The sequence below is a fragment of the Macaca fascicularis genome, chromosome 16 (assembly GCF_037993035.2).
Source record: "Macaca fascicularis isolate 582-1 chromosome 16, T2T-MFA8v1.1".
Taxonomy (NCBI): domain Eukaryota; kingdom Metazoa; phylum Chordata; class Mammalia; order Primates; family Cercopithecidae; genus Macaca; species Macaca fascicularis.
This window is the reverse complement of record NC_088390.1, coordinates 51,542,741-51,568,679: the sequence shown is the minus strand read 5'-3', so window position 1 is coordinate 51,568,679 and position 25,939 is coordinate 51,542,741. Positions and strand designations below refer to the sequence as shown.

Sequence of the window (25,939 nt, the reverse complement as noted above, 5' to 3'; positions counted from 1 at the left end):
ACCACACATCTACAACCATCTGATCTTTGACAAACCTGACAAAACAAGAAATGCGGAAAGGATTCCCTATTTAATAAATGGTGCTGAGAAAGCTGGCTAGCCATATGTAGAAAGCTGAAACTGGATCCCTTCCTTACACCTTATACTAAAATTAATTCAAGATGGATTAAAGACTTAAATATTAGACCTAAAACCATAAAAACCCTAGAAGAAAACCTAGACAATGCCATTCAGGACATAGGCATGGTTAAGGACTTCATGTCTGTAACACCGAAAGCAATGGCAACAAAAGTCAAAATTGACAAATGGGATCTAATTAAACTAAAGAACTTCTGCACAGTGAAAGAAACTACCATCAGAGTGAACAGGCAACCTACAGAATGGGAGAAAATTTTTGCAATCTACCCATCTGATAATATCCAGAATCTACAAAGAACTTAAACAAATTTACAAGAAAAAAATCAAACAACCCCATCAAAAAGTGGACAAAGGATATGAACAGACAATTCTCAGAAGAAGACATTTATGCAGCCAACAGACACATGAAGAAATGCTCATCATCACTGGTCATCAGAGAAATGCAAATCAACACCACAATGAGATACCAAATCAACACCACAATGAGATACCATCTCAAACCTGTTAGAGTGGTGATCATTAAAATGTCAGGAAGCAACAGGTGCTGGAGAGGATGTGGAGAAATAGGAACATTGTTATGCTGTTGGTGGGACTGTAAACTAGTTCAACCATTATGGAAGACAGTGTGGCAATTTCTCAGGGATCTAGAACTAGAAATACCATTCAACCCAGCCATCCCATTACTGGGTATATACCCAAAGGATTATAAAAATCATGCTGCTATAAAGATACATGCACACGTATGTTTATTGCAGCACTATTCACAATAGCAAAGACTTGGAACCAACCCAAATGTCCATCAGTGATAGACTGGATTAAGAAAATGTGGCACATGTACACCATGGAATACTATGCAGCCATAAAAAAGGATGAGCTCATGTCCTTTGTAGGGACATGGATGCAGCAGGAAACCATCATTCTCAGCAAACTATCGCAAGGACAGAAAAACAAACACCACATGTTCTCACTCATAGGTGAGAATTGAACAATGAGAACACTTGGACACAGTGTGGGGAACATCACACACTGGGGCCTATCGTGGGGTGGGGGGAGTTGGGAGGGATCGCATTAGGAGATATACCTAATATAAATGACGAGTTAACGGGTGCAGCACACCAACATGGCACATGTATACATAGGTATCAAACCTGCATGTTGTGCACATGTACCCTAGAACTTAAAGTATAATAATAAAAAAAAGAAAAACAAAACAAAAATAATTGAGAGTTAATGTACAATTTATTTACGTGTGAAAGAAAGGTCTGAGTGCAGCATTTTACACTCTGCACAGAAGCTGCTCTTTTCATTCAGCATTATTACAGAACAGCATAGTGGATGATCACTAAAGTAGAAGTTAGATTACTATCTTTTCCTCTAATTGACTCTATGACAAAGCTCTGTAACCATTTTTGGTGTCAGTATCATAACATAAGACAATTAGAGGATTTCTAAGATCTCTTTTCACTCAAAAATTCTAAGCATCTGAGAGTTCCACTTCCAGTAAGGCTAAGTAAGTTCCTGACAGACTAACCATCCTGCAGAAACCTATTGTAAACCCTGGACAAAATACAAAAAAAAAAAAAAAAAAAAAAAAAAAAACGATTGAAGCTTCTGAAAAGTGAATATGACCAGGCAAATTCTGGAGATCAGTCAAAACTTGGAAGAACGACCCAACATAGGATAAGTTTCCTGTTTGTTCTACTTTTAGATTGATGGTAGGACCCAGGGCTGGGATTAGGGTAAGGCAACAAGGTACCCTGGGTGCACCTCCCTCTTAAGGAGGCTCAGTCTCAGGTAGTGACCCTGCACTTGCATGAGCCTGAGGGAGGGTGCCTCCTTAAATTTTCTATGTAGACACTGCTTGCCTCACTCTAGTCCAAACCCTAGCAGGAGTGGTAAAACTGATAACTTGCAGTGTTTCTGGCCTATAGAACTAGCATATGAAGTTTGAAACAACTGGAAAGGCAGAGGGGAAATCCCAGAAAGAAGAGCACTGGAGACAGAGACCCCCAAATTCTGCATGTAAACTCTGTCCAAGCTTCTGGGTCTGACCCCAAACTGCACAAATATAGGGCACATTGCAAACAGCCCAGCAAAGGAGGATGGGGAGGGAAACTGAACTGAGGTTTTAGGTGCTGCCTAAGAAATAGAACTTATTGCTTGAGTCCGACCAACTAGATGCCCTGCCAAAACAAAAAGATTAACATTCTTCACAGTAGTGTAACAGAATCCAGAGTTTTTACAGTATAATGTTTATAATTTCCAGAAAACAATCCCAAATTACTCAGTGTGAAAATAAAAAACCGGAAAATGTAACTTATTCTCAAGAGAAAAAACAGTCAACAGATGCCAACCTTCAAAAGACCAGATGTTGAAATAAGGACTAAAGTGTTGTTATACCTACGTGCAATGAGGTGAAGGAAAACATGTTCATAATGAATGGAAAGAGAAGATCTCTAAGCACAGAAATAGAAATAATTTTGTAAAACTAAATGGAAATGCTAAAAGTATGATACCTTTTAAAAAATCAGAACAGTGGCTGCCTCTTGGGGCATGGAAATAGAAATCAACAGGAACGGGATATTTCTGGGGTGGTGGTGATATTCTATATCATGATTGGGGTTGGGGTTACACAGGTGTAGGCATTTGTGACAATTCAGTAAATATACACTTAAGATTTTTACATTTCATTGAAGCAGATTTTACATCAAAAGAAAGAATTTCTGGATAGATCTCCCAACTGAAGAAATCCCTAAATCAAAGACCCGCTAACAGCTGGACAAGGAGATTCTGGTGTGTGACCATTGTCCCTGAAGTCATTCCAGAGTGTTTATTGAGTTTCTATATTCCATAGTGATGAGCATTGCAGGTAGAAGGAACAGTATCTGAAAAAGCAGAGAGGAAAAGAAATCTGTAGTATGCTCCAGGAAATAGCTCATTGGATGACAGTAAGTGGGACTGACACAGCATAAAGATGAAAGGAAGATTGCAGTCATTTTGTAACGGGATTGCTCATACTGCAGCTTTTTAAATGGGATTGCATATACTACTGGTTCAGGAGATTTCCCCTGCTTTTTAAAATTGAGATATAATTTACATACAATAAAATGTAAGTGTACAATTCAGTGAGTTTTGACAAACGTAGACAGCTGCATTATACTACCACCATCATGCCCTGGAATATTTCCATCACCTCACAGCCTTTCCATGTGCTCCTTTGTAATCCATTCCCTGCCATCCCTTGTCCCAGGCAGCCCTTGATTTGCTTTCTATCACTGTAGTTTTGCCTTTTCTAAAATTTGGAATAAATAGACTATTAAGTTTCTAGCTTCTTCCACTTAATGTAGGGCTTTTGAGATTCATCCTTATATGCGTAATGTTGAGTGGTATTGCATTGTATTGTTATGCCACAGTTTATCCAGTCACCAATTGATGGATCTTCCAATTGTTTTCAATTTGAAGCTAGTGTGAATAAAACTGTTGTGAACATTCAAGGATGTGATTTTCTGGGGATATATGTTTTCAATGGTCTTTCAAGATTATTGAAAACATGGATTAACATATCCATGGATGGATTTAAGTGATTTAAATGATTAAATTTTTTGAGTGATAACAAACTGTACAGTCAGAACTGGTATTCTTTGCGGAAGAGAAAAAGCAAAATGGGGTCACTTTTATTTAAGTTTATAACTCTTTAATGTAATGACTATTGAGTTATCTAACTTTATGAGAGCTATTATTTAAAAAAAAATAACCCTCTATGTAGGTGTTTTTATTGTTTTTCTTTAAATCTTTTTAAAAACACATTTAAACTTTTCAAACATCCTCTTAAAGGCAAATGTCTTCAGGGAGCTTGTTTTTATGATTTTTTTCCAAATTTTACCTGAAAGTAATGTGAGGTTGTTAACAGATTTTAAGATAAACTTTTTTAAATTTGAAAGACAAAGATAGTAACAACAAATGCTGTATGATCAGGGATCAGTGGTGTTTAGGGTTTCATTATGTATATTCATTTATATTCAAGGTCGGAAACAGCAATGATCTTGACTTCATTTCATCTCATCTGTGACAGCATTTCTAAATTTTATGTCTATTGATCCTCCTTACCCTGTTGTCAAAATCCACAAATAACAGTTGTACAAATATTTATAAGCTCCCCTGGTGAGTACAAAGACCTCATAACAACAGTAAAATTTCAAATATGTGCAAGATTCACCAAATCATCAGTCTTCATGGGAGGTAAATTTCTACAGTCAATCAACAGATAATTCTTGAGTGCCCACTATGTGTGAGATACTGTCCTGAATCTGGGTACCATTATACCAGTTCTCTGACAGTAGGTATTCTACAAATGAAAGTCAAAAAAGTGTTGAAGTTTCTGGCAGACCCAGCGTCTGGGCAGGTGTTGCTGAGATAAGTTCAGGTAACTGAACTTACCTGAGAGGTAAGAGGGAGAGGCATTGCTGAGAGTGTTCAGGAAGTTACCACACTGGGTGAATGTGAGGGAGATTTTAACCAGTTGTACCAGAGATTGCTTGGATGAGATTCCAAATCAGATTGAGAGGTGGGGTCTGGAGATTTGAGTCTACCACCCCCAAATGCACTTTACCTGCTCAACTTTACTGTGCCTAACTTTAGCCTCCTATAATCCCTTTTATGTATTCTCTCTCTTCCTTCTTTTTAAAATATAGTCTATAACTGGACACAACTATAAGATTTCATAGCCCTTTTGTCTGTTTGTTTGTTTGTTTTGAGGAGTCTCACTCTGTTGCCCCGGCTGGAGTGCAGTGGCATGATCTCGCCTCACTGCAACGTCTACCACCCGCTGTCAAGTGATTCTCCCACCTCAGCCTCCCACGTAGCTGGGATGACAGGCACCTGCCGTCATGCCTGGCTACTTTTGTACATTTGTAGAGATGGGGCTGCCCCATGTTGGCCAGACTGGTCTTGAACTCCTAACCTCAGGTGATTTGCCCGCCTTGGCCTTCCAAAGTGCTGGGAATACAGGCGTGAGCCACTGTGTTCAGCCTGTAAGGATTTTTTTTTTTTTTTTTTTTTTTTTTTTTTTAGACAGAGCCTCTCTTCATCACCAGGCTGGAGTGCAGTGGCGCAATCTCAGCTTACTGCAACCTCCGCCTCCTGGGTTCAAGTGATTCTCCTGCCTTATCCTCCTGAGTAGCTGGGACTACAGATATTCGCCACCACACCCGGCTAATTTTTGTATTTTTAGTAGAGATGAGTTTTCACCATGTTGGCCAGGATGGTCTCGATATCTTGACCTTGTGATCCTCCCACCTCGGCCTCCCAAAGGGCTGGGATTATAAGCATGAGCCACCGCACCTGGTCGGATTCTTTTTTTTTTTTTTTTTTTTTTAATCTCTGCTCTCTGTTCTTACCTCTGGCTTCTCATTCTCCTGCCTTCTTTCTTCCCCTTTCCCCCCTTTTTCTTTTATCACTTTCTCTCCCTCGTTAACTGACCACAAAATGAAATAGAAAACTATTTTTTTAATGTTCCGGGTTTATTGGAAGAAAATGTTTATAATCCCATGACAAAAAATAAATAAAGAAAACTAAAATTAAGTAGGTGCCGTGGCACATGTCTGTTGTCCCAGCTATTCATGAGGCTTGAGGCAGGAAGATCCCTTGAGCCCAGGAGTTTGAGTCCAGCCAGAGCAACACAGGGAGATTTTATTTCTCAAAAAAAAGAAAAAAAAGGAAAAGAAAATAAAAAAGAAAAAACCCTAAAATTCGTTATTAAGTTCTTTTTATTTGTATGTAACCCTTGATATATTTTTCTTAGTTACATTTTCCTTCCTAAGAACAACAAAAAAGTGTCCCAGCTCTAATTTAGACATTGTATGAAATAAATAATAGGAGCATTGTGGTAGGCAGAATTCTCAGGTGGCCCCCATGTTCCTGGTTCCTTGTGTACACACACCTTCTGTCAGTTATCTAACCAATACTAATCTAGCTGCTGCTGTGAAGAAATTTTGCATATGTAATTAGTTAACCTTAAGACAAAGAGATTATCCTGGTGGGCCTGACCTACATGAGCCTTTAAATCTGAATCTTGAAATCAGAGACAGAGAAGTCATATTAGAAATCTGAAAAGGACTCATGTGTCACTGCTTAAGATGGACTGAAAATGGAGGGGTCACATGGCAAGGAATGCTAGCTACTTCTAGGAGCTGAGAGTGGCCCCAGCTGATGGCCAGCAAAAAAACAGGGACCTCAGTCCTACAGCTGCATACTGAACTCTGCCAACAACAACAAAAATATTAATTTGAAAGTAAATTGTTCCCCAGAGACTCCAGATACAAACTTACCCCAGCTGACACCTTGATTTCAGTCATGCCATGCCAGACTTTCAACCTACAGAACTTTTCAGAACTTGGATCTAATGCATAGATGGTGTTTAAGCTGCTAAATTTGTGATATGTTATGCAACAGTAGAAAACTGTTGCTATAAAAGTATAAACATTATGTTTTTTTGAAAGCTTTTATATTTTTAATTAACAAATGATAATTGTATATCTTTTTGGAGTACAATGTGATGTTTCAGTATATGCGTACATTGTGGAATGATCAAATCAGGCCAATTAACATTTTCATCACCTCACTTATCATTTCTTTGTGGTAGGATGCTTAAAATCTACACTTTTAGCAATTTTGAAATATACAACACATTCTTATTAATGACAGTCACCATGCTGTGCAGTAGATCACCAGAATTTATCCCTCCTGTCTAACTGAAACTTTATACCTTTGACCAACATTTCCCCTTCCCCTGTTCCCTCCCCACCTGCCTCTGGTAACAACTATTCTACTCTTCATTTCTATGAGTTTGACTTTTTAGGTTTCACATATCAGTAGAGGTCATGTCATAGATGTCTTTCTGTGCCTGGCTTATTCCACTTTACATAATCTCCTCTAGATTGACCCATGTCGCAAATGACAGAATCCTTTCCTAAGGCTGACAAGATTCCATTGTTCATAATATTACATCCATTAATCTGTTGATGAGTGATATCTTGGCCATATCATGATGTTTCCATATCTTGGCTATTGTGAACAATGCTATAACTAACATGGGCATTCAGACATGTCTTCAACATGCAGATTTCAATTTCTTTGGGTATATACCCAAAAGTGGGATTACTGGATCATATAGTAATTCTAGTTTTAGTTTTTGAGGAACCTACATACTATTTTCCAAAATGGTGTACTAATTTACATTCCTACCAACAGTGTACAAGGATTCTTTTTTCTCTGCATCCTCACCAATGATTATCTTTCAACTTTTTGATAATAGCCATTCTTACAGGTGTGAAGTGATATCTCATTGTGATTTTATTTTGCATTTCCCTCATGATTATTCGTGGTGAATCACTTTTACACATCTATTGGCCATTTGTATGTCCTCTTTTTAGAATTCTGGTATGCTGGTATGGGATACTCTTAGAAACATGGTACAGTAATATTAAGTGAATGACATCCCATAGGGATTTTATGAAATCACCTTGAGACACACTAATTTCCCTGTCAGTTTTGAATCTAGCATTTTGACCTAATTAGCAAGCTGCTGTTCCTATTTTCTTAGATCAAGTGTGTCTACCTATTGCTGTCAGGCAACCTGTTACAAGCAAATGGTAGTGTCCATTTTGAACTATCAGACATGCTGCTATGACTCTTAACCAGCGTAAATCAAGTTTGCTGGATAGCAACTTTACCACCTCTAATCACTAAATCAGTTTTCCTGGATAGAACAGAAAAGAGAAGGTGCATTTTTTTCCCAGTAATTCATGTTCAACAGCCACTGGCCCCTTAATATTTTTATCCTTGTAATAACAACGGTGCTTCCCCAACACCCCGATTTGAGACAGGGTCTGGCTCTGTCACCCAGGCTGGAGTGCTGTGGCGCCATCTAGGCTCACTACAACCTCTGCCTCCCAGGCTCAAGCCATCCTCCCACCTCAGCCACCTGAGTATCTGGGACTGTAGGTGCATGCCACTATGCCTGGCTAATTTTTTGCATTTTTTTTTTCCTGGACTCAAGTGATCTACCTGTCTCAGCTTCCCAAAGTGCTGAGATTACAAATGTGAGCCACTGCACCTGGCCAACAGCAGTTCTTTTTAAAAACATGTTATCTTTGTATACGGAAATAAATTAGAGCCCCTCCCCTCTTCATCTCTGTACCCATAAGGAAAAGAAGAATATCAACTCTTGGGGAAAATAATTCAAATATTTCAGCATATTCGTTCACAGCCTCACTTTCAATTTATTATTATTATTATTATCATTATTATTATTATTATTATTTGAGATGGAGTCTCACTCTGTCCCCCAGGATGGAGTGCAGTGGCATGATCTCGGCTCACTGCAACCTCTGCCTCCAGAATTCAAGTGATTCTCCTGCCTCAGCCTCCTGAGTAGCTGAGATTACAGGTGTGTGCCACCACGCCCTGGTAATTTTTGTGTTTTTAGTAGAGACGGGGTTTCACCATGTTGATCAGGGTGGTCTCGAACTCCTGACCTCATGATCCGCCCTCAGCCTCCCAACATGCTGAGATTACAGATATGAGCCATCATTCCCAGCCCAATTATCTTATTAAACACCCTCTCAACATCTTTTTCTAAAGAACTCTCCTCCCAAATATTACATCCTGTTAAAGAGTAGGTATTTGTATAAATATAGATATTTGGTGGACATTGATTCCTTAATTCAGCAACTAAGAGCCTATCATGTGCCACAAGAATACTGGCAGTGAAACAATGAATGAACAGTACCTCCTCTTATGGAATTTGCATCCTAGTGAGGAAGGAGACAGAAAAGAAACCGGGTTGAGGGGGATAATGAGTGTCAGAGGTTGGAGAGGAAGGGAGCTGGCTCTTTTGTGAGTGACTAGGGAAAGGATCACTGATTGAATGACATCTGAGCAGACCCTGAAAGGAAATGACAGAGTGAGCCATGCATTCAAAGGGAACAGCTCTCTAGGCAGAAGGGCTAGCAAGGGCAAAGGCCCTGAAGCAGGAACATACTTGCTATGTTCAAGGAACAGTATGAGACCAATGCAGCTGCAGCACATTGAACATAAGGAATTAAGAAGTGAAGTCAGAGAAGTTGGAGATGGGGGAGGCAGGTCATATAGAAGGAACATAATCTGACTTTTTGGTTTTTTAGTGATGCTGCCTACTAGTTTGAAAGTAGACTGTGGCAGGGATACCAGTTACAGTGCTATCAGAATAATCTAGGTAGGGGATGGACCAACTTAATAATGCTAGAAGTTTTGGGAAGTGGTCAAATTCTGTAACTAATTTGAAGACAAAGCCACCAAGATATGCTGGTTGATTACATATGGGATGTAAAAGAATGAAAAGGGTCATGGATGTGCTCTAGACCTGAGCAACTGGAAGGATAGAAATTGATGGGGAAAGCTGAGAGGCGAGGTTTGGGTGAAGAGTCAGGAAATCGGTAATGGGCACCTTCAGTTTAAAAGTGATACAATGATAAAGGAAGAGAGGGCATGCACCTGAATTTGCCAGTTTGGAAATCAGGAGAGAGGTCCAGACTGGGGATAGAGAATTCTGGGTCACGTATGAATAGTATTTAAATAGAAACTGGATGAGATCACCTAACAAATGAGTGTAAGCAGGAAAAGAGCAGAAAGGAAGGACAGAGAGGAGTTGAAGAACCAAGCCTTGGAGCAGTCCAACTTTTAGAGATTGGGGAGATGAGAAGAAACTAGCAAATGAGCAGGGAAGAAACAGGCAGTGACAGAGAAGAACCTAGAGAAAGCTGTGTCTTTGCAGTCGAATAAACTGTTCCAAGGAGGTAGTGATCAACAGCATCACATACAGTCAAAAGTGAAGGAAGCTGAGGACTGAAAAATTGACTTCTGGACATAAAGTGACAAGAGCTGTTTTAGTGGCATAGGGCGAATGGTAGCCTCACTAGAGTTGATTTAAAAGAGAATGAATGAAAAGAGGGGAATTGAATGTAGACAAATCCATTTTTGTAAGGTTTTGTTATAAAGTAGAGCAGAGAAATGGAGTAGTAGCTGCAAGGAAATGTGAGGGCAAGACAAAGTTTTGCTTTTAATTTTTTTTTAAGATAGAAGATAATTACAGCTCATTTTTATGCCCATGGTAATAACCCAGTACAGGGAGGGAACACAGATGTTAGGGAAGAAAGCAGACAATTGTTGGATTGAAGCTTTGAGTAAGTAAGATGGAAGGAATGCATGAGGTATGATCACAGAGAAAGGCGGAGTATGTGCATTGTTGGTGGATGTTGTGGTGGGAATCTAGAAATTCTCTTCCTGATGCTTCTGTGTTCTCAGTGAGGTAAGAAGCAAGGTCTTCAGCTACAAGAGGATAGGGTGAATGTACTGAAAGGCCTTTTTTTTTAATGAAGTACACAGTTATTTTATATGAAATGTATTATGAGATAACCAGTGAAAACCATCTCTTACCATAACAAATTTAAAGTGTTTAGCTTAGCAGTTGATGTACAGTAGATGCCAAAAAAATAATGCTTTACTGTAAAACAAAATTGGGATCAAATTTTCATTTGATTTGTGAAATGAAGATCTGTTATTTCATCCAAAGCAATTATATATAACTTCAGAATTTCTGGAGAAATTGATGTATGGGGTGGGGGGTCCCTATAAAAATAAGAAGTTGGGTTGAGGAGAGTCAGATGTATTATTCATCATTACTGTCTACATTGATTAAATTTATTAGATGACTAATCATAACCAAGGTTGTTGGCAGGACAGAGTATGAGAAGCTCATTTCATCCTATTATTCAGCTCTGTCTTTAGGCTGATCTCACACTCTAGTGAGGAAAGCTTCAGTAAGTTTTATGCTGAGTTTCATTAGTGCACAGAATAAAGTCCGTTGTATATTACTGCTTTTAAGCAAATCAAATCAAAGTGCCTTAGCCCAGATCATTCCCCCAGCATTACATAATATAAATGCCCAGAAACAACTGCTGGGGAAATCCCACATTCTCATCTTCAGTCTGGGTCATGGGATCAGAGTTAGCAATGTAAGAGAAAACATTTAAACTGGCCCCTTGAATGTCTGTACCTCAGAATTCAAAGAAGTGACTCCATAATTTAACTGAGAGGGAGAGAACTCCAACTGTAAAAAACACTGAATTCTGCATCTATTGGGAAGATAAATGCAGAAAATGAATGTTGGCATTTCCCCTTCTCTTTTACTGGTAATTCGTGTAGTATATGTTGGCAAAAAAAAATAACGACAGACAGATAAAGCAGACTGTGAACCACCAGATAACCTCTACAAGTTTTTTACACTGTTCTTCCTTTAATATGTTATAGCTTTTCAGTTGCCGGGTAAGTGACTTCTAACTAGAAATAGCTCATATCTAATTACATTAACATTTTAACTTTTGAATTTGGGATGCACAAAATGTGTGAAATTATATATGTATATATGTCATTTGCTTTTTTATTTTTTGTCTCAGACAACAATGATCTATATAACCAGGTGGTAAAATAATCAAGTCACAGGTCCAAAATCATGTTTGTTAAAACACAGCATTTTTGCAAGGCCAATATTAAGGAGTGTTTAAATCACAATTCAGAAAATATATACATTTTTTTCAATTATTTTGATTTTAGTAGTGATTTTAATGGTTGAATGATTTTAATAGTTGAAATGATTTTAATAGTTGAAATACTGCATTATTTGGTTATTTATAGGTGGCAACCATCTCTCAGTATAATAGATTCCTTTTTCATAGGAAAATTAGCTAGTAGTTCTTTTTAAATTGGCACTGCAGTTCAGACCTACAAATTAACTTGTACAATTGTAAACATGTAATGTCTCTAAAATAGACTGCTTTGTGTTGAAGCCTAGAAATTATTTCAGTTCCTTTTAAAGGAGCATTGCTCTGGATAATAATGCACAAATTAAGACGTTGGGAATCTAGTTTACTTTTTGTGTTCCTCAAAGAGTTAGGCAAAAGTATTATTTGATTGTTTTAATTTTGACTGTTGGCAGTGCAAACAGGAGTTAGGGAAAAGAAGCAACACACAGTGCTTAAAAGCGTAGGCTCTGGCATCCGAATGCTTACATTCAAATCATGACTGCACTATCAGCAGTGTGACAATGGACAAGTTATTTAAACCTCGTTATCCCTCAGTTTCCTCTCTGCAAAATGAGGTTAATAACAGTATCTATCTCAAATTGTTGTGATGGTACAATGAATTAATAATATTTATAAACTACCTAGAAGAATGTCAGAAATAGTAGAAAACACTATGTAAACATCCGATAAACATAGTTTATTGTTAGGGCAACAATTCTTTACACCTTTGGAAGCTGCTATCAATTTCATGTAATCTTCTATTGGATAAAACAGCGTTGCTGTCCTTTGATTTTTGGAACTTTCTGTGCAACGGGACCAGGGAGCTAAGAAGTGGGTAGCCACGGTAGTATGTTTGAGCTGGCTTCTACTGGCTTGCAAGAATTTTGTGAGCCAATTGTCAAACACAGTCATTATTAATAATTAAAATATTTAAACTGAAAAGTATATTAAAAGAAATGGTAATAAATATTTTAAAAACTAACCACTTCCTAATTATTTATTTGCATTTTACTCTTGTCTTTGTTCTTGAGATTATTTACACCTATTGTATCTAAGAATTATATATCATGATGTTTTACTATGCATTTCTTCCCATCTCCGTATTCAGTGACATCACATTGGTAGCTCAAAATAGGCATGGTATAGTATTTACACTATGAAACCGAGCAAATGTTGCAAATCAAGCCTTGCCCCCACCCCCAAGAGCTGGTTGTTAAAACATTTACCATCACACTACTGGATCAGGGTCAGAGTGTCCCACTAGTTTCTGTTATTCTATTGCTGAATGTTATCACGAGTAAAACAGAGATTGAGGAAAGGATTGTAAAAAAAAAAAAAGTGCTTACACCTTAATGGAGGTTTCCCCTATAAACACTTTCCTATGTTAAGCTTCCAAAATACTCTATATCACCAGAACCATAAGCAATGAAGAAAGGGCTGTTAATTTCATTACGATTAATAACAATTGTCTGCTTTTGTATATCATTGTGTAGTTACATGTTATCTAATAAGAGTATCATGCTAACCCCCTAAGCTAGAATGGTAGCTATTATCATCACTACTATATAAATGACAAATCTATTTATATAGAAAGTTCAGATTCCATAAGATTATTACTTTCCCATGGTTATTCAGCTTGCAATTGAAGAACATTACATATGGATTCAGATTTTCTGGCTGCAAATCAAGTGAAAATTCCATTTATGTGATGAATGTTATATTCTTTAGCAAAGCCTTATTAATTGTGAGTTAGAGATATCTCCCCCCAACACCTCCACACTCCCTCCCTCCCTCCCTCTCTCCTTCTGCTCTGCTCAGCATGTTGGATGCTAAAAGTTAAACGTATTTGAGTTTGCAACAATTTTATAGCACTAACAAATGTTTTTCAAATACATCTGGCTCTGTTATTACAGTATCTTTATTTAATCAGTTCCCATTGATGGTTATTTAGATTATTTCCAATTTTTTGTTTTCACAATGAACAGTCTTGTCAATAAAATATATCTATAGGATAAATTTCTACAAGAAAAATTGCTGGATTAAGCTATATGGAGATCATTCAACATAGTGATGAAGAGTCTGGGCTCCTTCCCCTGCTAGCTGTGTGACCTTGGGAAAGTTATTTAAATTTTCTGTGCCTGAGTTCTCTATTGCTAAAATAGGGATAATAGCAGTACTTCTCATAGATTATTCGTGAGGATTAAGTGAATTGGTACAGGTATGGTGCTTACGACAGTGTCTGGAGTCTAACTGCTCAATAAATGTCAACTCATTGTTATTAGCATTGAAAATTTTAGATAGGTATTTACAAGTTTCTACTCATAAGTGTGTAATACTTAATACTTCTGTTAATGTGAGAATGACTATCTCTTCACATCATCAATGCTGTGCCTGATTAAACTACTTTTTAATGTTTGCTAATCTGATAAATGAACATGGTATTTCATAATAGCTTTTTATTTCTTTAATTAAGCATGAAGTTAAACATTTTCACATGTGTTCATTTGTGTTTCATGCCCTAAATGTTTCACATTTTGCCTATTTTGTTGTGTGTTATTGATCTTATTATCGATTTGTGGGAATTCTTTCTGCATTAGGGAGTTCAGCCTTTTTCTGTGCTATGACTTACCTTCATCGTATTCCATATTTTTTTCATAGAACTTATTCCTATTTTTAATAACGTCTTTATGTCGATTTCAAGCTTCATATGATCCAGGGTCATGTCTATTTGTTTATCATTGTATATTGAGCATCTAGCAAAATGCTGAACACATAATGAAGGATCAGTAAATATTTAATGAATGATACATATGGTCCAGGTATGACAAAGAAAATATTTGATACATAAATAGACTGGGAAATCAGAAAGGAAACTATTTTGTCTGCAACGTAATGACTTTGGTTTTGGATATGTTGAGTTTTAGGTAACAGCCACTATTCTAAGTTGAATGTGTTTAAGACTCTTACGTTGGCAAGATACTCATGAAGATTTTGGAGTCATCACTATGAAGTTATTGATTCAAAACAGATGATCACTGATGGAAAGAATGTTATGGGAGGGTTCATAGACAATACTTCTAATCAAAAGCAATTCCAGGTGGTTATAGTTGTTGTAACATTTTTAAAGCAAATATGAAAAGAAAAAAAATGGAAGCATTGTATATTTCCAAGTATAAAGATGTGATAAATGTGGGAAGATTTTAATGTTTGGAACAAAAATTATTATGGAAAAGTATTTAGATAATGTTAGTTATATCCAAATCACTTATTATGAAGAAATGAAACCTTTACTAATGGAAAACTGAGTTCATCAATAAGCTGGTGGGAATCAGAAGTCCTATTTTTGTATAAGGTAGGCTATTTGTGTTTTTTAGTTTATAATTGGACAGTGATTGTTTTCTATTACTGAAATATCACTGAGAGATTAATTACTATCATTTTAGTCTCTAGGTCTGTCTTTTATATAATAGATTATATGAAATCTGCACGAACAATACGCAACTATTGAATCTCCCAAAAAGAAACACTTATTTTCTCAGAGCAGAGAACGTCTTCTAAAATAAGCTATACATATTATTTAATATCCAGGGATATCTTTATGGCTGCAGTCATTGAATAACCATTGTGACTTAAATGCCTATGAATTAGTACCTTTATAAGGCTGTTATAAAGTTATAATTCTTTTTTAATAATTGTAAAGAAATAATCAAGGCAGAAATTCTATTCTGATGGCACAGGGGATGTGGTAATCTGATGTTAATGTCGATTTTCAAATGCGCCTGTAGATTAAGAGATACTGTCTTGAAAGTGTCCATTTTTCTTTATTTATTAGAACATATCTGTAACTTAAGAAATTAGGACAGATACAATTGTACTGATCAAATTATTCAGCAGACAAAAATTGTAGTCACATTAAAATAACTTCCTACTTAACTATTAGCTGCCTTTGTCTTATTGATTGGAAATCCTGGTATTTCTGAGCATTTTTGTCATGAAAGCAAGGTTCTTAGGTACAGTCATCAGTTTCTTTCCTCCAAGTGAGGGGCTTGTCAGTGATGAATGAAGTGATCTATAAAAGAAGATGCAGAAAGCATGAAGACAGAAAATAAATCTACTTGAACTGGTACAGCAGAGCAGTTTATCATGGCGCATCTGGCTGAGCATGTGCTTGCAGTGGACACTAGAGAAGACGTATAGTGGGAGTCACTCAGGGGCTTTCAGGAAGCCAGTCATTTGCTTATGCCAAGCTCTAGGAAGTGCTTATTTTCTACTTATAAGAGGAACATTTATTCATAAAGAGAGAATAGAAACTCCAAGGTGGCCTGCGTTAATATACAAAGGAAATAGTTACAGAATTTTTGCTCAAGGTGTGTATGACTTGTGGTAAAAGACTGGAAATAAACACAATGCAAAGTGTATTTCTTGTTTTTCATAATTACAAAAACGTCATCCTTAGAGTTGCTTCTCAAAGACTATTCGCAAGAAGCAAATGGCAGTAGAGTAAGGTTTCATTTCATTCAAATAGTTACTGTTAGGCCAAGCACGGTGGCTCACAACAATAATTCTAGCACTTTGGGAGGCCAAGGTGGGAGGATCACTTCAGGCCGGGAGGCCAAGGTGGGAGGATCACCTCAGGCCAGGAGTCTGAGTCCAGCTTGGGCAACATAGGGAGATCTGGTCTCTACAAAAAAATAAAAAATAAAAAATTAGGAATGGTGGCACATACCTATAGTTCCAGCTACTCGGGAGGCTGAGGAGGGAGAATCACTTGAGCCCAGGAGTTCAGAGTTGCAGTGAGCTATGATTGCACTACTGCACTCTTGCCTCGGCAACAAAGAGAAGCCCTGTCTCTAAAAACAAACAAACAAAAATAGTTACCTTTCCTGCACTTTTGCTCTGCCCCTTGCTGAGACTTGGGGAAAGGAAGTCAATGATTTGTTGTTAAAGCTCAGTTACTTTCCAAAGAGGTAGGCTACCTGAGTCGTGATAAGCCAGTGTCAAAGAACTGATCCAAAAATTGGATTAAAATCCTTAGCAGTACTTGGATGGGACAGAGGGGTGGAAACCACTGTGTTCTGGAAACGTACCACCCAAAATCAGAATGTCGGAAAATGTGGCTGCCTCAACTTGGGGCTGTTCTCTTGGTATGATGAGGGCCAAAATGTACTCATTTACAGAAATATGGCCAAATATTGCTTGCTTACGTCAATCCACATCTCTTTATAGCTAACTATTCTCAATCCCATTACAGAAATGGAAGCTAAGTTTAGCAAATTGTTTGGCCGTTTATGTTTAGTGCACAAAATTCTTAATTAACAAAGTAAAATGCCACAATCTATTGTAAATCGCTTTGCTAAACTTTCAAACTTAATAAGGAATTTTGTCTTGTCCAAAAGCTACTTTCAAACCCCTGCTGATCTGGCACTCATGTCTGATTCCCTGTGGAGCTGAGTGAAAGAATGTAAAGGGAGCCAATTAAAGAAACTTTGAGCCAGAATAGACAAGCAGAGGCCATCTTGTCCATCCTTCTGCCTTCAGGCAAAAACCATCCACTGCAACACAAATTTTTGCTTGAATCCTGCTGACAAAAATGCTCACCACATGTAAATGACAAGTCATAATCCAGTTATTGCAACTAAAGCAGATTGTTAACTGCTCAAGACTTATTTATTGTGTTCTAAAGATGCTGAGTATGAAAGCTCATCTGAATTGTCTTAATTCCCCCTTTCTAGAAAATTATTTTGTACAAGAAATGTGCTCAAATAATTGTAAAGATGAGGGAGGTTTGTGTCCAGGAAATAAAGTTATCTTTATCATCTTATTAAATATATTTTTGGTTTCCTTTCACTCTAGGTTTACCTTATGGGTGGGAGGAAGCTTACACAGCAGATGGAATCAAGTACTTCATCAAGTAAGTACAAGCATCTCAACCAAGTAAGCAATTTTCTTCACATCTGGAGAGAACCTGGAAGTTGCAGAATAATCAGCAAAACTAAGAAACCTTCTTGGAGGTTACAAAAATTAGTAACAAGAAATGAAGCCTCACCATTTTCATTTCATGTGATTTAAATGCTAATATCAGATATCATTTGGGGGAAAAATCCTAGTAATAATTTCTAGGGAAACATCAAAAAATTGGAACAGGATCATCATTTGAACTTAAATGCTGGCTGCCTAAATTCACTTGCTGGCTAATAGTATTAATGTTTATGAAAAGTTAATACCTAAGAAAAAATGCATTTTGTATATCTTTAAAAGTTATTAACAATAATACTAATAATCAACATTTTTTAATGCTTTAACATGCACACAGTTCATTCTGCAACTGTTTTTTGAGCATTTGCTGTTTGCCAGGCAGTGTACCACACCCTGGAGATAGAGTGGTGAAATATATAGACTGGTTTCTTGATAGCATAGAATTTACACAATAGGAAAAACAGACAGTAAATAACTTGAGATAAATAGGACAGTATATGAACAAACCTTACCTCAGTGGATTCTCAGAGCAACCCCTTGAGGTATGTGTACCTTGTCATTTTTTCTGTTTTATAGGTGAAGAAAATAAGAGCCTTGAGTAGTTACCAAAAAATGTATCACTACTTAACTTGCAAGTCAGAACTAGAATCAAAGTCTTCTGACCCCAAGATTCTGCTACTACACTAGACTGTCACTGATAAAGACCCAGCCTTGAAAGCCTGAACGGGAATACATTCCCTAGTGCTGAACTGGTTAGTTTTGCCCTGGACAGAGCACTGTGATATCCTTCTACCATTTCCTGAAAATTCCTTTTATGTCAGAATTGACATTTTGAGAGCACAAAGGGAAATCCCAGCAGACTCCTAAGATCTCAGAGAACTCCTTTGTGTATCCTTTTAGCAAAGTATACTTGGTATGCATTTTGGGAGGAAAAGGGAGACATGTCTTTGCTATCCCCTTTCAAACATGCAAATATTTTACAAAGCAATATCCAGATTTTGGATTCTCACGCCCTGCAACTTTACACAGTTCCTACATCTCTCTTAACCTCAGCTTTCACATCATATACTGAGGGGAATATTACCTACTTTATAAAGTTGTTCGATGTTAAGCACCTAGCATAGGACTTGGAACACAGTAGATGCTCAATAAATGGCCGTCATGAATTTACAATATGGAGAAACCATCGTGGAGGGGAAAAAAAAAAAACCTGAACAATCATATGACCATTAAAAACACTGAGGATTCAAAAGCTTTGTATTTGAAAAAATTTAAGGAAAAGCTAGAGATAAACCTGTTTTCTCTAGTTTTTTCTCTAGTGTTTTCATGCTGAATTTTTTTCTTGCAATCTCTAGCATGAAGTAATTAATCAGGCAAAGATGTTGTTTATAACATGTGAAAGAAAAGGAACTTTTGGCATAGAGGACCCAGGAATTCCATGTGCAGATTACATTTAGTGCCACACTCTTTACTTCCAGAATCAGACCGCTTCTGGAAGGGGCTCTCTAGTATGCAGGATTAATCATGTTTAGTTTCTGGAAGCTTTGAATCACTGTACTGTAGGAATGGCAGGAAAATGGAAAAGTACATTCATATCTGTGTTGAATTTCTTTCTTTCTCTCTTTTTGATATTAACTTTATAAATTTATAAAGGAAAAGATGAGGGCCTGAGCGTTTACTGAGCACTAGCTTGTGCTTAATAGTCAGGAATATGCTAGGTATATTTCTCTATGCATTATATCATTTAATGCTCTTAACAATGTGGAAAGTAGATGTTGCTGGGCTCTTATTGGAATGGCATTATGATGTTGGTGCGCCGCATCTTGCCCTGAGTCATGCCTTTCTCCTAGAAGGTCCCCAAAAGAAATGCATGATTAAAAGAAAGAAAATTAGCATGCATTATTAACTGGGGTTCTGCATTCAGGGACCTTTGAAAAATGTCAGTAAATGAGTCTGGACCCTGTGGGGAACTCCTTTACCTAAACTTACCTGGCTGTCAGTATATCCTAACCCAGAGCTGAATGTCAGAATCTAACTAGTGCCTTAAGAGAAAAGAATACTAGGGGCACAGTTACCCAAAACAGAGAACGAAGTGGGAACAAGAGATGGTCAGCCAGAAAGTTGATTTGTCTCCTTACCTGTGACCCAGCTAGCTTAAGCCACTGTTCTTTGCAGCCTGGAACAATAGCCTTGGGCTGGACTCCCACTCTGCGGGAGAAGAGAGTCCCAGAAGAGGAGACAAAAGGGAGTCAAGGCCGGGCGCGGTGGCTCAAGCCTGTAATCCCAGCACTTTGGGAGGCCGAGACGGGCAGATCACGAGGTCAGGAGATCGAGACCATCCTGGCTAACACAGTGAAACCCCGTCTCTACTAAAAATACAAAAACTTAGCCGGGCGAGGTGGCGGGCGCCTGTAGTCCCAGCTACTCGGGAGGCTGAGGCAGGAGAATGGCGTGAACCCGGGAGGCGGAGCTTGCAGTGAGCTGAGATCCGGCCACTGCACTCCAGCCTGGGTGACAGAGCGAGACTCCGTCTCAAAAAAAAAAAAAAAAAAAAAGGGAGTCAATAAGCCCTTTGGCTGCCCTGGGAACCAACTCAGTGTCTGTGGAAAGAACAGAGAGACGCTACATTTATCCTAACCCCATTGCTTTGCTCAGAAAATATACCCACAAAGGGTGTGTTTTGGAAGTCCATCAATTTTTTTTTGCCTTAACCTTAGTCTTGACACATAAGGAAAACAGAAAAAGAGACGATAAAATAAATGTATTCCCCAAAGGGCCATAGTAGGTTTCATTGTCTTACCATTTCATTAGGAGAAACTGTTAAAGAGGCTGTACTTGTCAAGGTCACACAGTAGTAAAATTGCAGAGCCAAGATTCAGGTCCAGGGTTGTCTGACTCCAAAGTCACCCACGCGCGCGCGCACACACACACACACACACACACACCATGCCTCACCACCTCCATATCCTCATGTTAATATAGTATGTTGACATGTGACAAGAAAGACACTTTAAACAGATCTCAATTTAGGAAGAGCTCTATACTTTATTCATTTTAAAATAGTAGAATAGAAACTTGGTTGTAAGAATAAGAAGTTGTCTTCCAGAGATTAAAAAAGTCAAAGAGTGGAAATAAGAAAATCTAACAATATACCATTGCTTCTTTTACTCAGCCTCATGAAGGAATGGGGTGTTTGGCGTAAGTTAGTTTTTTGTTGTTGTTGTTGGAACTTAACCCTGTTCAAGCACCAAGACTTATTTTAGTTTAACTGTTCTTGATGAAAGTCTTACTTTAGTATATGTTACACACTTCCCTGACTTCTTATACAGAGGCCAGTGAACAAAATCCTTATGAACATCCATCATTATACATAATACAGTGAGTTCTACAGGGGATATTAAGATGTATAAGACAGAGTAGAGACACAGCTGTCATCTCTTGTTTCTCTCAGTGTCCCTGTTTCTCTCCCCATGCCCATTCTCTTTTGCCCCCTCTCCACAAGTCACCTTCTTCCCCAGTTTTGTATTTGGAGAGGACCGGATGCCAGATAATGAGGCTGATTTGAACTGCTTGTAAATAGCCTTTGAATGGAGTTCTGCAGGAGTGCTTATGTAAGTCAAGTGTGATATGTAAGTTCTGTTGCAGGTGGATTTGATTACAGGAAGGCCATCTGGTATCAGGGAAAGAAGAGCATGGGCTTTGGACTTGGAGAAACTTTAATTAAAATAACAGTGTCTACACAAAATAGCTGAATAAAATAGCTAAACCTCAGGCACATTTACTTAACCTCTCCGGGCTTAATTTCTCCATTTATAAAATGGGAAGTATATTAGCCCTTCATAGGGTTCCTGTCCAGAATGAAGGAGTTTGTGTATGTAAAGGGCCTATCATAGCACCTGGTCCAAAACAGACACTTTGAGCAAAGGTTAGCCCTCTTCACTCCCTCCCCTTGCTTTCACATTTTGGTGGGAGTTTCTTCATGGTTCTTAGCTGCATTCAACTAGGTGATGTTGCCAGATAAGTAAAGTTTGCATAAGCAGACATCTACTATATGTCTTTTTTTGGGAACTATTTAGTTTTGGTTTGTCATTTTTGTTTTGTTTCAATCTTGATTCTCTTACTACCCTAACAAAAATGTTCAGTCTGTATAGCCTGCATTAACTTTTGAGGTAAGAGTGATTCATTTACCATATAGATGATACTTTGAAGGCAAGAAATAAGTAATGGACTCAGATCATTGCTCTCTCACCTCTACTTAAGAATAGTGACTGAAATCACCCTCCCAGAACACCAGAAGGGATGATGGTCTATATACACATAATCTCTTCCCTGAAATTGGCATCTGTCACTGCCTTCCCTGAAATTGAATTGTAACATCTGATGGAAGCCAAGCCTCTGGCAAGGGAATAACTGTCAGTGGTGTCCTAAGAATGTCCAGATGAACATAATCCTCATTGAATATTCCTGCCCATCCACATGTCCATCACACATATATTAACACTTTGTCATCTACTTAAATTCTGATGCAAGAGAAGAAAGCATTTTACCTAGGATGAACAAATTTAATCAGTGTTGGCATTGCTACAGCCAGTGTTTCATAGAATTAATAAACATATATGTCTGTGTGTGTGTGTATGTTTCTGTGTGTGTGTGTGTGTGTGTGTGTGTGTGTGTATACCAATATGTATATGCATATATGCAGGTGGGCAGAGCTTGCTCACTTGCCTCATATATATGTGAAAAAGAAAATACATTATATAGTTTTAAAACGTATTTGTGCATTCTAGGAATTTTTTTCTTATGTTCTCCTTAGAGAGAGAGTTGCAACATTCTTAAATTTAATAACAAAGTATCCATGATCTTGAGAATGCTATAATGAAATTTTCTGATTAACTTGATCCATTTTTCTACCCAACTTCTTATCTTTTTCCCTTTGAAGTTGTATACTGTTACAGATTTATAGTAGTCTTTGGTATGATTCCACTTAAAAGTTCACATGCTTTATACGTGTTATATAATGTAACAAAATTATTAGGAGAGTTATTAAGTTTGCAATAAAACTGAATTTATGACAAATTAGACATAGCTGCTAATTGCTTTTTTTGTATTCTATTATCTTTCTGTTGATTCAGATTCACTGTGATTTATTTTCGTACTTGTATTAACTCTATATCTGCATAATAAATTTCTCCAATATTTTAGCTTAAACCAATATGCATTTTCTTACTCAAGTTTAGAGCATCTTGAATCCAGGAGTGGCTTCACTGGATTATTCTGACTCTCTCACTTTCTCTCTGGGTCTCTCATGAAGTTGTAGTCACTGTGTTAGGCTGGGACTTCAAGAGTGGCTTAGTGAGCCGGCTAGAGTATTTGTTCCAGGCTCACTCATGAGGTTATTGGCAGGAGGCTTCACTTCCTCACCATATCATGAAGACGTAGGGCTACTCACAGTATGGCAGCTGTCTTCCCCGAAGTAAGGGACAAAAAGGACAGAGAGAGAGAAAGACAAAAGCTACGGTGTCTTTTATAACCAATGTCAGAGTGACTGATCTGCCATCACTCCTGCTATATGACCAACCCTGGTTCAGTGTAAGAGGCTCCTACCCAAGAGTATGAATACCAGAAGGTAGGGATCACTGGGAACCATCTTAGAGGATGCCTAGTAGATGCCGCTTCACAGTATATGTAAAATATATGTTTCATATGACTTATATAAATAATACAAAATTGTCTATGTCCAGTACTTGCTTTGAATATTCAATTATACCAGCAGTTCCCAACCTTTTTGGCACGAGGAATCCATTTTGTAGAAGATAATTTTTTTTCATGGACCGGGGGCAGGGGGATGGTTTTGGGGTGAAACTGTTCCACCTCAATCATCAGGCATTAGATTCTCATAAGGAGCACGCAACCTCGATCCCTTGCATGTGCAGTTCACAATGGGGTTTGCGCTCCTAATGCCACCACTGATCTGACAAGAGGCAGAGCTCAGGCAGTAGTACTTGCTTGCCCACAGCTCACCTCCTGCTGTGCAGCTGAGCTCCTAACAGGCCATGGAACACTACGAGTCCATGGCCCGGGGGTTAGGGACCCCTGAATTATCCATGGCCCAGGGGTTGGGGACCCCTGAATTATACTGTTGGTGATTTTTCAAATACATATAATCATTTGCTTTTAAGTTACTTAAATTTGGCTTGTAATTCTCCATGCATTCATTTGGGTTGATATGCCTTTATATCAGATCCTAAAATCTGAGATATTGTTCCTCATATTATAAATTCCATTCTTTATCACCTAGGCAGTATTATACCTAGAACATTACAAATGTATATCAGTAGAACCTAGAAAGTCTATGTGTTTGAATAAAACAAAAGTTTCTGTCTAGAACAGGGAAGGGAAATAGATTTTAACTCATGCCATCTCTGTCGATAATAGCTGTCTCAAGTATTATTTTGAGAAGAATTCTGAGGACATATTCAGCTTCAGTGATGTATGCCTTGATCAGCTGGAGATGTCTGCCATGGGTTTAGAGGGAGAGGTGGTGTGGAGGATACATGCCACATCTTTGCAATCTTTTCTTCTAGAGTGTATTGCTAGCACATGACAGGAACTCTGCCATGATGAACAGTAATGATGCAACTATTAGGTTGGAATAACAAAATAAACAATGAGAACACCCCTACCCCAAATTTCTTACGAGATGTTCAGTATGTGAGAGCTTTGTTTTTATGACTCTACAGCATAACTAAATTCCAGTACGCATGGTTTCTCTCATTTCTCTCCAGTCAAAATTCATTAATGCCCTAAAATGATGTCTGTACCTGGGTTAAGATAGCCAGTTAGTTTGTTTGCAAGTAGGGAAGAATGGTTCATAATCTATAAGTGAATAAATTGTATTGTCTGCCTATTGTATTAGTTAAAAGCTTCAGTTACATTGTGTCATCTCATTTATAAACAAAGGAAAACACAAAAGAGAAGAATTTTAGATTATCATTTCTTAGGCCCTAACTTTATTTGCAAAGTAGAGCCTAGCTTTGGTAAATCTAATGCAATTAGAAATTAGGGAGGTTGGAAAGGAGAGGATGAAGAGGAAGGAATGGTTTCTGAATTAGAAATTTTAAAAGTACTACTGTTAGCTTTTTCTAAATGCTTTACAATTATTTTAGCTTTTTTTTTTTTTTTTTGAGATGAAGTCCTGCTCTATCACCCAGCCTGGAGTGCAATGGCTCAGCGGCAACCTCCGCCTCCTGGGCTCAGGTGATTCTCCTACCTCAGCTTCCCAAGTAGCTGGGATTACAGGCACCCACCGTCACACCTGGCTAATTTTTATATTTTTAATAGAGACAGGGTTTCACCATGTTGGCCAGGCTGGTCTTGAACTCCTGACCTCAGGTGATCCACCCACCTCAGCCTCCCAAAGTGCTGGGATTACAGGCATGAGCAAGCACCTGGCTTATTTTTGCTTTTAGTGGACACTGCCTAACACCCTTCTTCTGAAGATCTCATTAATTTGGGGGCTTTGATTCATTCTGTGAATGAGGAAATGTCTACTGACAAATTAGTAAGATCTAAGGCTCACTGCATGAGGTGTCAGGGCAATTTCTATGCAATTGACTTCAGACTAGATAAGGAGAATATGTGTAAGCTCCTCACTCTCTTTTACATGTGCAAGAATTCTGGGCATTTTATTCTTAATGAGGCTACAATGAAGAAACCAACAAAGGACTTAAAAGATGAAATATGGACCTTTTTAAATATTTTGCCACCAAACACTTCTTAGCTATGAATGAGTTGTAAGGTGTTGAAATTACTAGACTGCACTTTAAAGCTGTAACCATCCATGTGACAACTGGTTGAGAATATTCATTACCTAGCACAGGGCCTGGTATCTGTAGGGATGATAAATATTTATCGAATGAATACTGTTGTTGGCAGTCTGCGGAAGCAATTGATGGGGGAAAAAATAAGCACTTTAGTAATCAGACAGAGCTAACTTCTAATGTTTATGCAACCACTTTTGAGTGTGACCTTGGTGGTGTTATTTCAATACTCTCTACCCTCTATTCTCATACAAAAACAAAGATAATAATTTCTATCTGTCTCCCCAGATTGTTTTGAGAATTGAGTGAAATGTGGGGTAAAAAGCACCTAGCAAAATACCTTGCACATAATGGGTGCTTATCAGCTGTTAGTTCCCTGTCCTCTTC

General features: G+C 37.9%; 1 protein-coding gene and 1 long non-coding RNA gene across 5 annotated transcripts in view; one reads left to right on the top strand and one right to left on the bottom strand.

Annotated features, from left to right (window-relative positions):
* Positions 1–25,939, top strand: part of STXBP4 (syntaxin binding protein 4) — a 198,153-nt gene that overhangs the window by 157,425 nt on the left and 14,789 nt on the right. For 3 of the 4 annotated variants that reach the window (XM_015438301.4, XM_015438300.4, XM_015438299.4), the window contains one exon: positions 17,610–17,667. In XM_015438301.4, coding sequence (XP_015293787.3) covers positions 17,610–17,667 — 58 coding nt within the window. Of the gene's footprint in view, positions 1–17,609; positions 17,668–18,308; positions 20,342–25,939 lie in introns of those variants that run through there. The other variant, XM_065531318.2, reaches the window with a different exon arrangement.
* On the bottom strand, positions 15,695–17,733 carry LOC123569399 (uncharacterized). Its single transcript, XR_006693043.3, has 3 exons — positions 17,616–17,733; positions 16,483–16,606; positions 15,695–15,825 (listed from the first exon to the last, which is right to left on the bottom strand). It is a non-coding gene; the product is annotated as an uncharacterized lncRNA (long non-coding RNA).